The following is a 17,678-nucleotide window of genomic DNA, read 5'->3' on the forward strand; positions in this document are numbered from 1 at the left end:
GAACCCCTCTATACTAGTAAAAGCCTTGCTAATGCGATAAGATCTTTTCTGCTGTACGTTTGCTAATGACTATACGTTGCTTCAAACCGACTCATATCAATATCTCATATATGGGTACGTACAGATGTCAACTCTAATTAGGATTGTAACTGGCAACAGGGCTGAAAAAAAAACTAAATCCAGTTCAACTGGGGAGGCCGCGATTAATCATCATGATGCTATGGTGGCAACAAATTTGGCCAACTAAAAAACTGCACCAAAACTTCTCGCGTAATGAAATCAAAGTGCCCTTGTGCTCTTGTGATGCCGGCCCACTCCATAGGAACGCCCGCTGTGCAAGGAAGTCAACCCCCAAGCGCTCGACATCGGAACCACATCATACACACAATACCCGATCATCCCGCCCTTTCCCGACTGGGAATAGACTCGTGAGACGGATATACCACGAAAAAGGTCCCATGAGAATGTAGCTGCCTCAAATCAAGCGAGGTGCACTCAAGTCGATGAGTCTACTCGAGTAACTCACGAGGAGGAATCGTCATTTCTCACGGAAAACAGGTATGAGTGGGATGATATGTCTATGGCTAATTCTGTAAGATCTCTTAGGTTGCACGATTCCGCCGGACAGCATGGAGTCCGCCTAGTGATTACAGCTCCTCCTGCCGACAACGACGTATTGCTTACATATCGGAGTATCCTACTACGAAATGGCTGGTGCGGTTCAATTACGGAGCATCCGTGAATACCGCGGATTGTCACCTATGTCGTCTGGTACCTGGACTAGGTTTGTGCACAACGACTCCAAGATAAGTACTCAAAGGAAGTGTGCTAATGCAAGGGCCCCCGTGAGTTGCTTGGCGCGATCAAGTACGCTGACAGACAGCCAAACCGATCATGGTCTCACGAGTCGCTTCCAGAGAAATCAATATGTCTCCCTTTGTTAGTGATCTCGACCCTTGACTTGTGTGGATCGTACCTAACGTGCTTGTCAAAGAACGCAGCCCGGATCTCCAGACCATTCATACAGCCAGACGGTGTTATACTAGACACCTTGGCAAATCGCCTCAATCATCTTCCAGCCGCACGTTAATGGCGCCGTGGTTTCATATCGTGATCTTGTCCTTTTGGTTATGCGTACGGCACCAAATAAGGAACAATGTGACAATACTAGTTCGAGCCTGCAGGGTAACACAATATCCTGCTTGCAAACTGCGTAATAACTGTACAATCAAAGCCTGCAGACCGCGACCATCTCGTTGCAGGTTCTTCGTCGCAGGAATTGAGAAAGTGCCGGACAACATTAATGGTGTCCTATAATATTTGACGTCCCGCCCGGCGTCACAGCATCACACACTATTGTGAAGTATCGGATTGGGAGGAAGGAATAGTCTGGTGTCGTGGCTTTGAACATTTGAAATGGCGGCCTTGGGTCGAGATTGAAGACACGCCGCTGGCCATTCAATTATTAATTTGTGAGGACAGACCTCTAGTGCAACTTCCCTAAGCTAACCTCATACATCATTCATCTGTCCCCGACTCCAGTATTTGCTATCAATTTAAAAGCAGTATCTCGATATTTCTGAAGGGATGTGATACCGTGGTTGTGGGGCATGATGCATGATGAGTCTTCCGCAGTGGCTACTACGCCTTTGTAGTCCAGTCGGAGGTCTGTCTCAGTGCTCTGAAGTCCACTTGAGGAGTAATGTATATGCCATCCACAATATCTGTTGTCTCTCCACATGGGAATGCTGATTCGACGAGCTTTCAAGGCAGACTGATCTGAGCTAGCCCATGCGACCAGCAAGATGCTTCGTCGGTAATCCTGTCACGTAGTGAGCTTGGGTCGCAAGTCCCGTTTTAGTAGTAACAATGTCTGCGACACACCGTCATTATTCACTGGCAACTGGGAAGCTTCAAAGTTGTGTTTGAATTGTTGATTTCGCTAGACTTGAGTATATCTCTGAGTCGGAGTCCCTAGAACTGAATCGATTATGATGAGAGCGATACGGAGGGTTTCTGCAGTAAGGGGCTCAGCCAATCTATGACGATTAAGTTGCCTGCACTAATTCGACGGTCGTAGGATGGAATGGATACACTGTAACGTGTGGAAATTGTAGTGAACAGATTTCTTCTCTATAACGTAGCAAGTACTGTAAATGAGCTTGGCTCGTAAGTAACGGAAAATTGAAGGAGGTAGTATATCTGCCAGGTACGGCATGCGTTGGAATTGGAAGATATCATGATATGCTACACCGCCCAATACACAGTGACCCTGGCCTGATGAACTTTACCTTCAGAGTTGGGAAACCGAGAATGGGCAAACAGGGACATGCAATCTCCTACTCGCAAGCTGCGCACCATTTTCCCCACCTCTGCTGTCTTGGCGTCCTGCCTGTCAAAGGTATTGTCAAGAAAATGCCAAAAGCAGTCACCGTCAGCATCCTTGTCAAATCCATCGTTGGCGTGCCAAAACATGGTGTGATCTGATCCCGAGGTCTTCGCCGCGAGATTTTTAGACAGTTTCGTGCTGAGAGGAAATAATGGACTCCCGGTGTCTTGTGGGATAATCGATAGTTCTGTTTTACACTCGTTGAAAAGAAAGCGCGCCGGCCATTCGATGGTGTCAGAGATGGGTGTCTCCAATCTCTCTATGCTGACATCGCACCATACGTATGATGCGGTGAAGGTATGAGGAAACTGCTTCCTCAATCTTTGATCATGAGTCCAATTCTGGAACTCTATCTTTCTGCACGGATGCGATGATAGCATCGGCGCGGACGGTAAGGTGTCGTCCAGTCTGCCAAGTAGCAGCTTCCTCTCCCAAGCTGCCCCACCGGCCTCGAAGTCTTTCTCGAGGATCCTGAATTCGCCCTCAGTACCGTGAACGCCAAGAGGGAGCGTTCTTATAAATATCCCTTCTTCAGAACGCTTTCCTTCCCTGTAAAGTGGAACGGTAATAGGCCGCTCGATGTAAAGTGTACTGTGTGGCCAGTAAGATGCCTCGTCGATAATCCTTTCAATAAGCTCCATAGGAAGCTTGCGTTGCAGGTACCGTTTTAATCGTAGGACATCCGCGACAGACGGTTGATACTCAGTTGATTCCGGGTAAACACAACCTGATGAGATCGTGATACATGCCTGATGACGATCTCAGTAAAGGAGCCACCGCACCTGACTGCGAAGAACTCTGATCCTCGACAGGTTCCATATAGATTTGAAAATTATGTGTGGTGGATAATCAGATTCAAGCCTGTATATAAATCGATGGCGAACTAGCGCTTGATGTCGATTGATGGTAGATGGCAGAAAACGTTAAGTTCTACACAGCCACCCGGTTTTCGATGAATGTTATTGCTCACAACATCCACCAAGCCTTACCACTACTACTAGTGATAACGTTGTGTCACGATGGTCAAAAATCCTCGGAAACGTCAAAAGACAGGAAAACCACAACATAAAACAATCCCGCTTGGTGCTGACCTGCGCAATGACACCAGTAAAGACGACGAGGAGAGGCGTCTCGAAAACTTACTATTCGGTGTCCCGTATGCTCCTGAGAAGGCTGGGAAGGAAATTTTGGTTGTATCTGATGAGGAAGCAGAGGATGAGCCACATGAAGTAGGACGAGAGTTTGAAAATTTGCTCGACTCAGATGTACGTGCAGAACTACTTGAAATTACCCTTCATTATTCACCTTACCTATAGCTTTTTTTCGTGGATAATAATACTGGACTATCCGAGCTCGACCAAGCTCCCCAAGACGATGTACAGTCTGATGCGGACGATGACGAAGAGCCCGTAATACCGGAGGTTCCAGAAAGTGATGAAGACGAAGAAATCTCCATCATTCCCCAGGAAATCCCCCAGCAGCCCCAAAAAACAAAAGCTCCCGCATGGACAGACCCAGACGATGTAAACGTTCAGGTTTCACTCGCATCAAATAACCGTCTTCGCAAACTGCGCGATGCGCCGTCTGATGATACAGTGGGAGGACGCGAATACGAACGCAGATTACGCAGGCAATTCGAGCACATAAATCCAACTCCAGACTGGGCATCCATTGCGCGCAAGAAAAGGGAACGCGGAAAGAGACGACGATCATCGGTTTCTGGATCTGAGAGTGGAGAGGATGTTGTGCCGGAACTACTGGCATCAACGGCTGGAATTTTGGCGACTGCCAAGTCAAGAGCTATACCCCCGAGCACGCTTTTCATTGAACGATTGCGAGATGCTAATCAAGCTGCGCCAGCGGACGGCGAAATAAAAACGGTCGCATTTCACCCTTCTCCTCACATCCCTGTCCTTTTGACTGCAAGTGCAGACCGCCGCCTGCGACTTTTCCATGTGAGTATTACTTCTCATGTTTTCGTACTTGAACTTGAACTTGGTTGATAGATCGACGGCCTCACAAATCCTCATGCCCAAACTCTTCACGTCCCATCACTTCCTATCACCAATGCCGTTTTCCACCCCAGCGGCACGTCCATATTGATGACTGGTCCACGACCTTTCTATTATACGTACGACCTTCAGTCTGGAGCCTCCCACCGCTCCCCTCGAGGTTTATGGGGCACCACATTCTCTTCGGGTCGTGGGGACCAGGGCGCGAGCATGGAGATATCTTCCTTCAACCCGACAGGAGACATTCTTGCTGTTGCAGGACGGCGAGGCCAGGTTCATCTTGTCGATTGGCGGTCAGGTGCAGCGCAAGTCGTGGGCGAACTCAAGGCAAACACGAATGTGAAGTCCCTGTGGTGGTCGAAGGCCGGAGCAGGCGAGCTTCTGGGCTTGACGGAAGATTCACAAGTTTATGTTTGGAATATTGGACAGCGCAAATGCGTAAAACGATGGCAGGATGAAGGCGGGTTCGGCAGCCGATTATTTGGTGGAGATAGCCAAGGAAAATATCTGACCGTTGGGTACGTTTTCGTTTTGTGAGGTGGGTGTTCACACTGACATTATGGCCCCAAGTTCAAACACAGGTTTGGTCAATGTCTACAACGCAGAGAGCACGATCGATCTTGAGGGAGGCAAACCAAAGACTTTGAAGACGATTGGGAACCTGACAACAAGTATCTCAACGTTACGGTTTAACCATGACTCCCAGTTACTTGCTATCGCAAGTAACGATAAAAAAGATCAGATGCGGATGGTGCGTCAATATTGCATCTTTCCCAAGCTTTTACTCATTCAACTTCATGCTATAGGTCCATTGCCCATCATTGACAGCGTTTGGGAACTGGCCCACGTCAAGTACCCCTCTCGGACATGTAACCTCTGTCGATTTCTCCCGTGAGAGCGAGTACCTGGCTATTGGCAACACTCGCGGTCGTGTACTACTCTATCAGCTGCGTCATTTCTCACAGCAATAAAAAGTGCAAAGTCCATTGGTCTTTGTTAAGATACAAGAACAAACACACATAATAATACAGATGTGGGGTGATCCAGTCGCGGTGTTAAAGCTGTTTGATGGTTGTGCAATCGCTTCATCTAGTCGGGTAGCGTGCTAAGAGGTCGCTATAGGTTGTCGATATCTGTTGCGGGATGCGGTAAAGTCTAATTTCACATTGTATTTCGCCTACCTTTTCTGCACGTTGCCGACCATCGGGAACGAAGCGACAGATAATGGTGGAGCATTCGAACCAACGCTTTGCTTCATCGACCATGGAGGCACTGAGGTAGATGAATCATGTATCAGCATACATCCCATGAGATATTCACTGACTGAAGACACTCGAGGCCAGTGTTGTACGCTGTGCTCAGAAGCCATTGACGCTCGTCCAGAGGATAGAGCTTCCGTATATATAAGTGAGCCAGGATACACTGCGAGACCGGAATTTTACCAGTTCACCGCCGTCCCTAGCGTCGCCGTGCTCCTCCAGGACAGCGATGGCTTGATCCACGTACCCAATCGCCTTGGATCGATCGGGTCCTGTCGCTCTTGTCAGTAGTATAATGCACATCGCTCGTAGCCAACGAGCAAATTTCTCCAGGGAAAAGTGTCCGCGGGCCAAACACGCATGAAGTGTGGCCTACAACGCAGAATCAAGTTGAGGAATCGACGACTTCCGCGCGGACCTACCTCTAGCGCTGTGAAAAGGACTAGGTTTGGTTAGCACGAATTTGATCACGAAGTTGAAAATGATATCTACCGTGTATGGGACAGTGTTTGTCTTCCCACTAGGAGTAACATTGAAGAAGTCATGCGCAGAAAGAGCTATTGTGTCTCACTAGGGCGTCCGCGAATGCCTCGTACGTCTCCAACGAATCGCGATCAGAGCGAGATGCTTCCTGCACGTAGAATAAGTTGTCTGATTTGTTAATGAGGGAATTATAACGTTCCTCAATGGTGGCCAAGACCGTGGTCCAATCTGACAGGTGGGATGCCGCTTCCACAATAAAAACTCGTAAAATCTGCAAGGATGACTCAAGTCGAGGAAGGTCTTCTTGCGATACCTTCTCTTCTCGCAAAACCTTGCTGATGCGCTGTAATGATTGATTGATGTTGTTGAACAAATCGCGGTATTTTCCAGGCTGAATAAATCAGTAGAAGGTTTCGAAAGAGAATCTTGACGTACATCAATTGATTCTGTCTGCGACCGCAAACGTCTGAAAGACATAACTGTGCGGAAAGTTATGGCCGCCGTAGTCTTCTAGGTAGGATTAAGGGTGCGTACCACGGCCCGAAGCGGATGCAAATGAGGCATTCACCAAGTAAATATAGATAGCTTGGTCCACGTCTACAGTTGCGTGTACAGTGTAGAGTTCGAGAAGCTGGGTGATCTGATTAACCCCAGGAAAATCGTTGTTAGAAAGTCACTGACTCGTCTTGCTGCGTCAAAGATGTCAGATATTTGATCTTCTCTGTCTTCCCAATCAGAACAAGCTTGGATAGCACAATTATATGCAGTCCTCCAGAGCCAGGATACATCTCTTGAAAGCATGGCTGGCTGTTCACACGATTCTACAATAGTCACCGCTACCACCGTGTTAGAATATGTGAGTGGTCCCATAAATTTCGACCAACCAATGTTCAGGTGGTGAAGTAATGCCGCCACTAGACGGTTCCTGATATGATTTCAGCCAGTATCTCGGTGCTTGACGCCACAAAAACTCACAAATCGGCAGCTGGTTCTCCAAGGAGTTTCACAATAAGCCTGATAATACACCTTACCAATGTCATGGCTTCAGTGCTGTTCCCCACGTTCTCTCGGAGGTTTAACGTTTCCAGAAGAGCCTTCAGCACGTTTAGAAGAAGATTTTTCATGTCCAAGTCATGTGCGAGCCGGCAGGCCAATAAAATCATCTTGCGATCGAAGTTCACGGCGTGAACCATATTGCGTATTGTGTTTATCGCTGATAAGTGACCGACCGATTAGAGGCGACCAGCTGTGCTTCAGAATGGAGATACCTTCGTCTTCCAGTCCTGAAATTGGAATAAATGAGATAAAATCACGCTATGAGGCAATGCCCCTGCAGACCTTGATGAACCGCAATAAGAAACTTTACATATTGTGTCGTGGCTTCTGTGTCAGGACAGCGGCGGATGATGGACCCCGCGTGAGCGTAGTCCTTTTGCTTAAGATGCGCTAGGGCAGCCTTCCGAAAACACTTTGAGCTGCTGACAGGACCTAAACTTGTAAATATAGAATGTGTGCCACAGGTGAACCAATCCGCAGCTTGGTTCCATCGCCCCGCATGGTAATGGCGATCACCGTATTGCCATAAAAGCTATAGAAATGTTTGAAAATTCCGGTATAATTCAATGAGCCGAATGGAGCATCCACGCACAGTGATGCAAGCTGTGGCCGGAGCTTTGAGAAGCTCAAATTCCACGTCACGTAGTTCTACACAAAAAGGAAAACAATTCGCACAAAGCCGCACCACAACAAGGTTAGAACAAAACTTGCCTTTGAAAGATGCATGCAGATCTTGTATGGCTCTGTCGTGTTGGTCATCTTTGGAACAATGGAATATGAGAGATATGAGAAGCCTTTCCACGGCGTCTGGGCTCCAAGAGCACTGCAAGGCACGATGAAGGCAGTACTGAATTGTACTCGTGACTAATTGGCTACGCCCACATTGAATCAAAAGAACACTGCACCGTATCGGACGACTTACTGATGCTGAGAAAGCGTCCGAAGTTCCTGTAGGACACTTTTGAAACGTGATATGAGGAAACGGAACATATTACAGCATTCCCATAAACTCACTCGGTAAGATTGCTTTCTGAATATGTCAGGTTGTCAACGATGGCTTGTAAAGCTAATGAAAGAACGTGAGTAAGCCAACTTGCCACTATATGTGGAAGATGCCGGTCCAGGAAAGTTCACCTTGAAGAAGAACAGTATCTCCAGCTTTCCGCCGCTTTATGACAGCCAACTTCATCCATCGGAGTTGCTGGTATTCGGAGCTTACCTACAGGAACGTGTGTAAATGCCGCTTGAGCATGTCACTGGCAGTACTGTGCTTACGTTGTCTACAGAAGAATCGATAGTTGCAATAACTTCTTCTAGCGCGGTTTCCGCTCTGATCAAATTCTCTGGATCCTGGGATGATGACAAGAAGTAGCCACGGGCTAATAGGGGGCCGATCTGAGCCCTGTTGTATTGCAGAATGGAGCCAAGTTCACTTACCCAGACTCCTGAGAACCGATCTCTGACTAGAGTTCAATGAGGAGTGACTAGTTGACTGAGAAGTGCTCACCTTGAGTTCAGCGAGCCCGGCATTGGCCGTACAATCCAGAGGCTCGATGACGGAAAACGCCTTCTGCATCCATCGAATAGCCTCGTTAGCCTTGCTTTCTTCTGGCGCCACTTTGTTATCCTGATAGCAACTTCTCAAAAGTGATTTGCCAATGTCAAGAAGCTTAGTCGCCAGCGTCTCTCGCTGAAAATGTTTACCATGAGAAGTTTGTTGACCGAATGGGACTTACGTCATGATTTGAAAGGAGCACGAGCCGTCCGTCATTCTCTAAGAGGACAATCAGAGCGGTTCATATCAAAAAAGGACTCAGGGACAACCTGTGACTTTGTCAGCCATAAAGGCCGCTAACCCTTCATTTCCTTCCCTCCAAGCCTATTTCACGAGGTGCTAAATATATCAACGCCTCTACATCACGAGGATTAGAGTCCTCACTGCTTCCATTCTGGTTGAGAGGTAGACAGCTGTAACACATGCCCTGGCTTGCTGATTTGTGCCACTCGTGTCGTCAATATTTCTCAGCGCTTCTTCATACTTTGAGAGAAAATTAATAACGAACCACCACAGCAAGAATAATCACCTTCGCCGCACAACTCAGCACGCCCGATGCAGTGTCATTGTGGCCGAGTTCTGGACCCGTGGACGCAATGTTGATATTTGGAGATACGAGATATTGGGCTCAAAACACACCGGACAGGGTTGCGCCAGTCTTACTCGCGATTTGAAGAATATGTAATAATGCTGATAGAACATAAATGAGCGACAATCACGCAAGAATTCTGATCTTCTCCCAACCTTCAGTCTCAGGCTTAGGTTCTAACCCTGCTTCCATGAGGCGAAATCCAGCTAGCCGCACTGGCAAGCCTGGATTAAAGTGAAACCAATCATAGAAAACAAAGAAGCATACAAGCGGCGACGACAACGCGGCTGTCATGTGCAGAGCCTTGACGGACCGCACCGGACGCATTCCACAGGCTGACACCTAAAGCGAGACACTTGGGTTTCATGGTTTGTTCGCACAGAAGCCGAAAATGATACGAACCTTCCTGATCAAGGAAATCTGATAACTGGCTCTTTTTGCTCGACTTTAGGCGCTGTTCTGTGAATGTCTGTGCAAGCGATGCGATCTTATGTAAATCCCTCGTTATGGTTTCATCCCTGGTAGTTCCGTCCTTTAGCTTTGGTTTTGTCTTGATCAAGAGTTCTTGGGTTACAGTGGGAAACGTTAGATGTATGAATGCGTCTGATGGGAGCCCGGAGATTGATACCTTTTATTTCGTCATAAAGTTCCTGTGGACTCCGAGCCCGACTCTTCTTCCCTCCAGGGGACATAACACTATTCTGAATCCTGATAACAAAACGGGAGTAAAGGCGAAGAAGCGCGTTCCGTCACAACGTAACGCGTACCGTGGCGTGACAAACCGCGTTCAAATCAAAGTTGTAACTCCAAATCCGGACGGCTAACTGGACCCTTTTTCTGATATTTTTATTTTTTCGAGTTTACCCCTTCAAAAATTATTTTAGAACTTCGCTTACGGCCGCCTTGTTGCTGCACGATCAAACACAGACAATGGAGCTGGATCACAAGCCTGGTGTGGAAGAGATCAAAGCAGCCGCATGGAGGGTTCGTGTTACTTTGCATGGAACGTTGAAATGATGGCATATCGTTGGCAGGAGGCTCGCAGAGACGGGATATTCGCTGGCTTGACGTCGGGCCTGGCAGGAGGTAAGTTTTGATATTACTATCATAATTCGCGTGCCATGTCCCTTACACGTCCGATAACTAATGCTTGCGTCACAGCATTAGTGGGCTCCAAATTTATGGGCTTTGGCCGGAATAAAACTATTATCAGTGGTGCTTGTGAGTCAAGAATCATCGCCCATACTGAGTCATTACTGATATGAAATTCGATCGATTCGAAACGAACTTGTCTTTTAGTGACGGGTTTGTTATCCGGTTACTTCTTCACCCAGGCTTTCTTTTCCTCCAACATGGCTCAATTGAGATCAAGATATGTCTCATCAGACACTGAAACCGACCCCTGGCCCCGCAAATAATAATTCGGAAGGCCATCATTATTAACCTGTGAGTTGGCAGTACATGGCATTTGTATCAGGCGTCGAAATCTGTCAAATGTAACTCCAAATGGCCTACACGCTATTACTAGGCGTGGTAAGGAACAAGTCCGACATGAATCGTCGATGCATTTGTGTGACGGAAAAGATCCATGCGTATCTATCAGACCGGTATCCCGTCTGATTCATTGACATTCAGATGCCTACACATGCCATTCTGGTCGCAGTGATGGGCTACTCCGGGATGAACGCTAAAAATTCTCGTATGAAGTTAGGTTGTCTCGTCACACCCGGCCAAACCTATTTCTGAGCTGGACCGTTCCATTACGGTGAGAACCAGTTTCAGAACTTAAGTCTGTTAACAATGAGGACATAGGGGCACACAGTAATGGGAAATGGACGTGTCGGACGGACACGGAACCTCATCCGTGACAATTCCACGCAGATCAGCTCGTACTTATAGCAGGGACATCAAAAGCCTGGCGAGCGATCTGTAACAGGGCTCCGATGACAGGATTGACCGCGGAGTGCGGAACTGAGCATGATCAGGCATGATACCGTCATTTCTCACTGACCTATGCGGGAAAAAGATGGCTTCTGCGCACATGTACTTCCAGACTCGGAAGATCATTGGCATCGAAATTTTAGGCTGTTTCGGTCATAGATCTGTCAGGCCGCACCAATAACAGCGCAGTTGCCAACTTGCCGTTGTTAGTAGACTTGATAAGTACATCACATCAGGTTCATTCATATAGCTTGCAATTGGTTCGCAACTAATCCCACGAGTTCCGATGAGTTCGGAAATCGGAAGTTCGAAGTATGGCCAGTTTATCAATTCTTTCTCGTACAGTAGCTAACTATGAGGGTAATGTAATTTCTTGATCTCTGCTAACAGAACGTGGAAATGTAAGTGAAATACAAATGAAAATGCCGAGAATGTATGTCAGTGTCAATGAATGAATGATATTGCGTGCAACGAAATGATATGGCGAAAGTGCTAAGTAAGTTGAAGTTCGATGTGAAAGGGGAACCGATGAGATGCAATAATTGTGTGCAATAAACAGAAATGAGTAGGACTATCTGCCATAAGACCAATTATAAGGATATACGGGTGATTCCCGCTGACTAGAAGCTGAGTAAAAATGGACGCCAGGTGGTCCTGCGTTGGCGAAAGGAGCCGACGGAACTGCGTTTTCCCGTAAAGGAGGTAATTGCAAAGAACTTTCGCCATACGAAGGAGGGCGAACAAACTTACGAGACCAGACAGCATCATGTAGGTGAGGAAGAGGCACCGCTCGCACGTCCACATGCATTTCGTAAGGGCTGACAGACTCGGACTGGATGTCCTGTGGCATGTATGATGGGGGCGGATTAGATGGCGCAGATGAAGGCTGAGGCTGATAGCACCGCAATCGGGCTTTGCGGCGGACCCTTTCCTCTTCCGCTGCATAGTCAGTTGATGACCCAGCAAGCGAATAATAATAAAGGTTCTACCACGAATGTGAGACAAATTATATGGATTAGGGTGAAACCACATACTTGAGGGACATTCACGGGTCCTTCCGCACAGTACGCAGCCACCAGAGTTTGCGGGCGTGTATCGCCTTTGTGCGACTGATTGGACTGTGCGGTCCGTACCGAGTGTGGCGATGATGATGATAACGACATCTTGGCGAAGGACTGCAGAGATTCAACTGGCGACGCCGAATGAGGGGCAGCTGGATAATTGGTTTCCGGAATTTGCAAAGTCATGCCAGTGGGACGCTTCAAGGGCGGTAACTCGTGGAACGATGACGAAGTAGGTGAGAACGCATCAGCAGCCGAGCGTTTCAAACCTGGTGCAAGACACGGCGAGACAACAGGATTTGGTGGCGTCACGTGATAAGAGGATGAATATGTACGAGGATGAACGGGTTGCTCAGGCGAGGTCGAACGTGCCCGATGCGATGTCGAGTGACACCTCCACCTGTATGAACGGATTGGTGCTGCGGACATCGGTTGAGTATGGCTGTGACGAGGCGTCCGATGCCGGGTGCGAGTATGGCGCCATCTACGGCACTCCCTTTCTTTGGCGTGGACGAGTCCCCTCAATAAGTGCATCCATGAATCATACGTTTTCTTGGAGATGTAAAGATTGAAGTCGATTCCCATCAGAAACTCTTTCTCCATTCGGGAGATTTCAGCCAATTCGATACCAGAAACCTCCGACCAAGTCTTATTGGTGTACGTGTTGCTAGAATAATACTTGAGAAACCAATGACGTAAATAGGCACATTGAACTCACTCGTCAAGAAATTTGTTTGCCATCATGAGCGCGGCGACTGCGATGCGAAACTCACTTCCCGGTAAACCAGCGGTGAAACGGTTACGCTCCTTGAGTCGCCATATGTAATGGAGAGACAGGACGATCACCGACTGGCTGACCTGGGTAGTTTCTAGCAACTTCTGCATGAAAGACACAAAGGTAGGTGTTGCAGCAAGTTGAAGAGAGGAAGTGGCGGCAGGAATCTCAGGGGAATAGGGAGGAGTGAGGGGTTGTGTAGATGTAGAGCTCGAGAGTGAGACAGAGAACCATAGGTAGCATATCATTTCGCAAGTTTTCTCTGCGATATAATGTGACGATCTCTTTAAAGAGTCGTCAAACCAATCAATTGGCCGAGGGACATCTTCGGACACTGCAGGCTTTTGTTGAAAGGGATGCAGGTGCTGGTCCATCTCATGCGCAAACGGTTCAGGTGACACGTTCGCGACGTGTACGGGTCGCGACCAGGTGGACGCGTCCTGAGTACGCGGAGGTGTTACTTTGACTAGATCAAAAACCAATCGTGACAACAAGAGGAAAAAACACGTACTTGGGTGCATGTAGGATACCTGACGATCAAAGTGAGCAATGGGGGGCAAGGACGTCACCTGTGGTGCCCCGAGCCTTGGTAGAGAAGCTGACATTGGAGGAGTCAGGAGACCAGTGTGTCCTAATGGACGCCAAGCTGACCAGGTGGCTATGAGTTCAGTGGGGAGTGAGGGACGTGATGATGAGCCCATTGTGCAAGGAGTTAAAGGTAGAGATGGTGGAGTATAAAGGGCCATGAGGAGAAGAGAACTTCAGTTCGGGAGGACCAGAGATAGAGGTGTCGGGATCATGAAGATATATAAAAAGGAAATGTCGTATGTATTGCTTGGAGGTGTAAAATTGGCGGACATGGTTGACATATTCCGCTTAGAGACAAAAACAGGGGATACCGTGTCTAGCCACCCGGAATGCTAAGGGTTGAAGTGAGTTGATTGAATTGGAAGAACCTACAAAATTGTAGCGCCTCCGAGCCCGCTTCGTAGTCTTTAGTAACAGTTCGCGCTCCGTTAGATCTTGGACGTTTTTTTGTTAAGATTGACTTACCCGTCAAATTTGTCTGATTTTCACAGATTTAACCTTAATTACTTGACTAACATTTTTCATCGGCATCAACGGCATGGGGGAATCCCCAGGGATTCCCCATAGCCTTACCACTAACCAGTTTCCTATTTTAGTAGTTCATAGTCACATGACCACCTCACTTCGTTACCGCTTTTGTCAACTTCCAGAACTCCTCACTATAAAAATTTACAGACCGCGGTCAACTCGACTCCATCGTCTCCTTTGTTCAGCCATGATCTCGGTTTCACCCCTTCTCGGCCCCACGTGACTTGGCGTTTGCCAACCCGGAACTTCCCCTGTTCCACTTCTTTTGCAGAAATTACTAAATTCGGCACGCGGCAATTTCGTTAAAAGTCGGTGTTTTTGTAAAATAATTATGACAGCCTGCGGTACAGTGCTCTTTGTCGCCGATCTGAATCATAAGTCTACATTGTTAAGCTAACCTGTGTGGAGTAATCACCACTAATCATCTATCAGATTTGTTGTACCGAGAATCAACTCTAAAAATCAGTTGGTATTAGTACACTGCAATGGGTAAGAACCCAAGTTCAAAGATCATGTTTTTCATCAAGCCCGCGGTGCTCTGCTGTGACGTGAGATTTCTGCTGAGAAACTACCAACGATCCATAGCAATGGCATGCGACTTCGGAAAGTGATTATACTACCTTCAAAGACGGTAACTTTCCGGACCTGGTTCATCCAAAACAGTCATTTCTATTAATTTTACAGTCACCCCTTCTCCCGTGATTGAGTCGGATGCTGTGTCGATCGGGCACAGCACAACCTGGACACACCAATTACCCTTTGTGTTAAAAATGGGGGTCCACCTCAACCATGAAAAAAAAAAGTTCTGGCAGAGGTAACTTACGGTAACGTGGAGGTTGAAATGGATGTGAATTACTTGGGATGTCAGAATGTCATGGTAAACGCTCGCGGCAGAATTAACCCCTTGGTTGTTTCTAGGAAAATGATATATAATCATATTGCAAGGTTCAATGTGACATGGAGTACTTACCACCTTTGATCAAGGGCCAGCTAATGCCATGCCGTTTCCACAACAAAACATCCGATTCAAATCACTTATGGATAGCACCAAGATAGCTACAGCATGCCGTGGCATGCACACTCACAGTGCAAGCCCCGAGTAGCGATACGAATCTTCTTGGTCAACCACGCGTGCCCAAAGTGAAATATCATAAGATTACTACAAAGGCTCAACAAAGGCATTGTTTTCATATTGGGTGCCTTGTGGCGCACAGCCACGAGTACTTGACCTGAAGAAAAAAAAACAGATAAGATAATTTTTATTAATATAAGATATCGCCGCGTCAGGCCAGGCCAGGCCACGCCGCCCATTGTTGTCCGTAATTATAAGCTTAGCGATGGCTCTCAGGAGTGTTTCAGGAGAATTCGACCATGTTCCACTTAGTACACGATACAGGGAGACGGGATCAGTGCACGGGCTTTTCTCACTATTGACACCTTGTGGCTAAGGTACGTGAGTGTACAAATAATTGTTCGTCACGGAAGGCTGTTTTACATTTGGGGCGTGAGTTGGCTAATGTAGCATATACGTTCTCGCTTGATTGATGAAGCTGAGGCAGGTGGCAGGTACTAGTGGGCGGCGGTTAGCAAACTTGGTAAGTAGTAAGCACTCGTCAAACGCTAATATCACTTCTCTTCGATATCAAGCCAGCCGCAGCGGCAGGCGATGGCTTAATTGAACGTAACTTGATCCGGTAAACCCATTAGACAGCAAGTCCCCGCACGGCGCCATCTCCCTGATTCCATGATCAATTGGTACAAGTCGATTACTACTGATTTCCATGCGCCCGAAGCGGACAAAGTGGCGTACACATAAAGATTTGGACTCAACGCCGCATCATGGACTTTCAGCGGGTTTGCTGTACTGAGTCAGTGTCCAGAATCAACGGCAATCTACTTATAGGCGCTCCCCATGAACTTTCACTTTTTTGGCAAACAGCCATGGCACTATCGCTACGCAACCGCCTCACCGGCCCAAGTTTGCGTCTTCTCTGCCGCATGCACATGTCTGTATGACTGTCACGCGTGATCCAGCCCATGGAGGCGAGCAGACCGTAGCCAAGTTGCCCGGGACGCAAATCACACAAACCATATCGACATTTGACAATGCCACGTTCAATCATCGGCCCTGTTTGGCTGACAACGATATTGGCCGCTACTTTCCGCAGTTCAAGCCAAATGGATCCTACGCTTGTACCCATAATCACCGAGGCATTTCACTGTCGCTAAAATGACATCTTGGTCGAATTTCGCCCGCGAAATGAGGGTGGACCCGTATTTTGAAATATCGGTCGAAATGGACTTTGTGAAGGATGCGCGGCTTCGGGCTGCACATGGGTTCCGCTGTAAAAAGTTTCCGAGCGAGAAGTTGCCATTGCCATTGGTGCTATCCATAGTGGCACACCAAAATGGCCAAGCCAAGCCATCCGGATCTGAGTATAAACAAACCTTCCCAAACTCGTGAGTCCATGACCCTGCGGTGTCATTACACATTTGATGAACGCAAGGAAAAGGACACTTTTGATATTCGGCTGTGGCCATTGATCTAGCGGTAACGAACAAGTGACAGGGCTCATTTCTGGATGATAGAACCACGGAGGTATCTTAGTAAGTATGCGAACTAGTACCTACTAGTATGTACTACTGTAACTCTGTAGTCAAACGTTAGGAAACTAAAACGCTCAAAAACGCCACCAAGTAAGGTTCTGCACCAACGCGGCTGTTGGCCATGCTATCGGCGTTGAAAACTTCTTGCCAAGAATATCAGCCGGTGTGTGCGTTTATTTGAAACAGACGATCCGAACCAAATCGCCTGTGACCTTGAGAACCGTGCCACGAGCAAGGCCGTTACCCCATCCATGGGAGTGGGCGCACAACTCAAGGCTCAGTTAGCCATAGTCTTCAGATACTAACGGCTTACTCCCAAAGGAGATACTTCTGTTATGCTCCAAACTGAATAGTCAAGGTGACGCACTGTATTCCCGAAATTCCCACATAGATCAGCATGTGCGATGTCGTCAGTACTAATATTTAGTGTTCCGGTGTTCGCAGAAGTCACATCAGACTATACTAGTAAGTAAAAATACGAAGGCCATATGGATTCGAGAAACTGAGTTCCAATACTATGAACCGTTGTAGTAATTATATACACGTGTTCGTGCATAGGTACTCTGATAGCGGGGCACGTGGTGCTCAGACTAAGGATATCAGAACAGTTGAACAAAGGTAATGCAGCGTTTGAGCGGTGCACGTACATTCTGCCCACAGTGCGGCGAAATCGTGAGACATATGTAGGCGACCCGTTATTTACGTGTGGGAGATATCAACGTGTACAGGCGCACGTTTCGTAAGAAAAAACGCGGATCTTGCAGTCACCGGTTACCCTCAGTCCGCAAAGGGCCATCCAAGAACCGGACCGTACAACGTTGACAGTCCGTCTTGG

The 17,678-nt window shown here is 47.6% G+C and overlaps 6 protein-coding genes across 6 annotated transcripts; 3 read left to right on the forward strand and 3 right to left on the reverse strand.

Annotated features, from left to right (window-relative positions):
* Positions 1–1,940: 1,940 nt before the first annotated feature.
* F5147DRAFT_722013 (uncharacterized protein) lies at positions 1,941–3,312 on the reverse strand. The gene is made up of 2 exons (XM_041438893.1): positions 3,172–3,312; positions 1,941–3,116 (listed from the first exon to the last, which is right to left on the reverse strand). The coding sequence occupies exons 1-2, from the start codon at positions 3,206–3,208 to the stop codon at positions 2,248–2,250; spliced, it is 906 nt and encodes a 301-aa protein (XP_041286928.1). The 5' UTR covers positions 3,209–3,312; the 3' UTR covers positions 1,941–2,247.
* A 96-nt stretch (positions 3,313–3,408) lies between these two features.
* F5147DRAFT_755301 (WD40-repeat-containing domain protein) lies at positions 3,409–5,372 on the forward strand (the record flags this gene model as incomplete). The annotated part of the gene is made up of 5 exons (XM_041440328.1): positions 3,409–3,654; positions 3,706–4,344; positions 4,396–4,919; positions 4,972–5,152; positions 5,208–5,372. 5 exons carry the CDS (start codon positions 3,409–3,411, stop codon positions 5,370–5,372), a joined length of 1,755 nt encoding a protein of 584 aa, XP_041286929.1.
* On the reverse strand, positions 5,207–10,093 carry F5147DRAFT_427156 (meiosis protein SPO22/ZIP4 like-domain-containing protein). Its single transcript, XM_041429778.1, has 32 exons — positions 9,972–10,093; positions 9,746–9,907; positions 9,611–9,685; positions 9,499–9,558; positions 9,394–9,444; positions 9,284–9,333; positions 9,139–9,237; positions 9,024–9,078; positions 8,936–8,973; positions 8,707–8,889; positions 8,637–8,658; positions 8,475–8,578; positions 8,334–8,418; positions 8,214–8,265; positions 8,122–8,157; positions 7,911–8,071; positions 7,792–7,847; positions 7,482–7,731; positions 7,412–7,426; positions 7,119–7,356; positions 7,028–7,068; positions 6,825–6,979; positions 6,678–6,774; positions 6,579–6,622; positions 6,339–6,534; positions 6,232–6,287; positions 6,153–6,180; positions 6,083–6,102; positions 5,844–6,032; positions 5,726–5,793; positions 5,583–5,673; positions 5,207–5,534 (listed from the first exon to the last, which is right to left on the reverse strand). Exons 1-32 carry the CDS (start codon positions 10,033–10,035, stop codon positions 5,487–5,489), a joined length of 2,889 nt encoding a protein of 962 aa, XP_041286930.1. The 5' UTR covers positions 10,036–10,093; the 3' UTR covers positions 5,207–5,486.
* A 263-nt stretch (positions 10,094–10,356) lies between these two features.
* Positions 10,357–10,761, forward strand: F5147DRAFT_585770 (uncharacterized protein; the record flags this gene model as incomplete). Its single annotated transcript, XM_041431891.1, has 3 exons — positions 10,357–10,429; positions 10,505–10,564; positions 10,643–10,761. 3 exons carry the CDS (start codon positions 10,357–10,359, stop codon positions 10,759–10,761), a joined length of 252 nt encoding a protein of 83 aa, XP_041286931.1.
* An 802-nt stretch (positions 10,762–11,563) lies between these two features.
* On the reverse strand, positions 11,564–14,106 carry F5147DRAFT_722045 (cyclin-domain-containing protein). Its single transcript, XM_041438894.1, has 4 exons — positions 13,632–14,106; positions 13,064–13,580; positions 12,319–13,012; positions 11,564–12,269 (listed from the first exon to the last, which is right to left on the reverse strand). Exons 1-4 carry the CDS (start codon positions 13,864–13,866, stop codon positions 11,856–11,858), a joined length of 1,860 nt encoding a protein of 619 aa, XP_041286932.1. The 5' UTR covers positions 13,867–14,106; the 3' UTR covers positions 11,564–11,855.
* Positions 14,107–16,466: 2,360 nt separating this feature from the next.
* Positions 16,467–17,586, forward strand: F5147DRAFT_657627 (uncharacterized protein; the record flags this gene model as incomplete). Its single annotated transcript, XM_041434297.1, has 6 exons — positions 16,467–16,696; positions 16,806–16,843; positions 16,935–17,006; positions 17,030–17,123; positions 17,271–17,308; positions 17,402–17,586. The coding sequence occupies 6 exons, from the start codon at positions 16,467–16,469 to the stop codon at positions 17,584–17,586; spliced, it is 657 nt and encodes a 218-aa protein (XP_041286933.1).
* Positions 17,587–17,678: the final 92 nt, after the last annotated feature.

The sequence above is a fragment of the Suillus discolor genome, assembly GCF_016758755.1.
Source record: "Suillus discolor strain FC423 chromosome Unknown F5147scaffold_89, whole genome shotgun sequence".
Taxonomy (NCBI): domain Eukaryota; kingdom Fungi; phylum Basidiomycota; class Agaricomycetes; order Boletales; family Suillaceae; genus Suillus; species Suillus discolor.

What these genes read in the sequence shown, in the direction of transcription:
- F5147DRAFT_722045 (XM_041438894.1), bottom strand. Translation starts at nt 13,866, where the DNA reads ATGGCCCTTTATACTCCACCATCTCTACCTTTAACTCCTTGCACAATG. An exon ending in GCAAACAAATTTCTTGACGA is followed by an intron (nt 13,013 to 13,063) that starts GTGAGTTCAATG and finishes GTATTATTCTAG; the next exon opens with CAACACGTACACCAATAAGA. An exon ending in GACCCGTGAATGTCCCTCAA is followed by an intron (nt 12,270 to 12,318) that starts GTATGTGGTTTC and finishes CATTCGTGGTAG; the next exon opens with AACCTTTATTATTATTCGCT.
- F5147DRAFT_427156 (XM_041429778.1), bottom strand. Translation starts at nt 10,035, where the DNA reads ATGTCCCCTGGAGGGAAGAAGAGTCGGGCTCGGAGTCCACAGGAACTT. An exon ending in AGATACTGTTCTTCTTCAAG is followed by an intron (nt 8,266 to 8,333) that starts GTGAACTTTCCT and finishes TTCTTTCATTAG; the next exon opens with CTTTACAAGCCATCGTTGAC. An exon ending in TGCATCCGCTTCGGGCCGTG is followed by an intron (nt 6,623 to 6,677) that starts GTACGCACCCTT and finishes CTTTCCGCACAG; the next exon opens with TTATGTCTTTCAGACGTTTG.
- F5147DRAFT_722013 (XM_041438893.1), bottom strand. Translation starts at nt 3,208, where the DNA reads ATGGAACCTGTCGAGGATCAGAGTTCTTCGCAGTCAG. An exon ending in TCAGAGTTCTTCGCAGTCAG is followed by an intron (nt 3,117 to 3,171) that starts GTGCGGTGGCTC and finishes CGATCTCATCAG; the next exon opens with GTTGTGTTTACCCGGAATCA.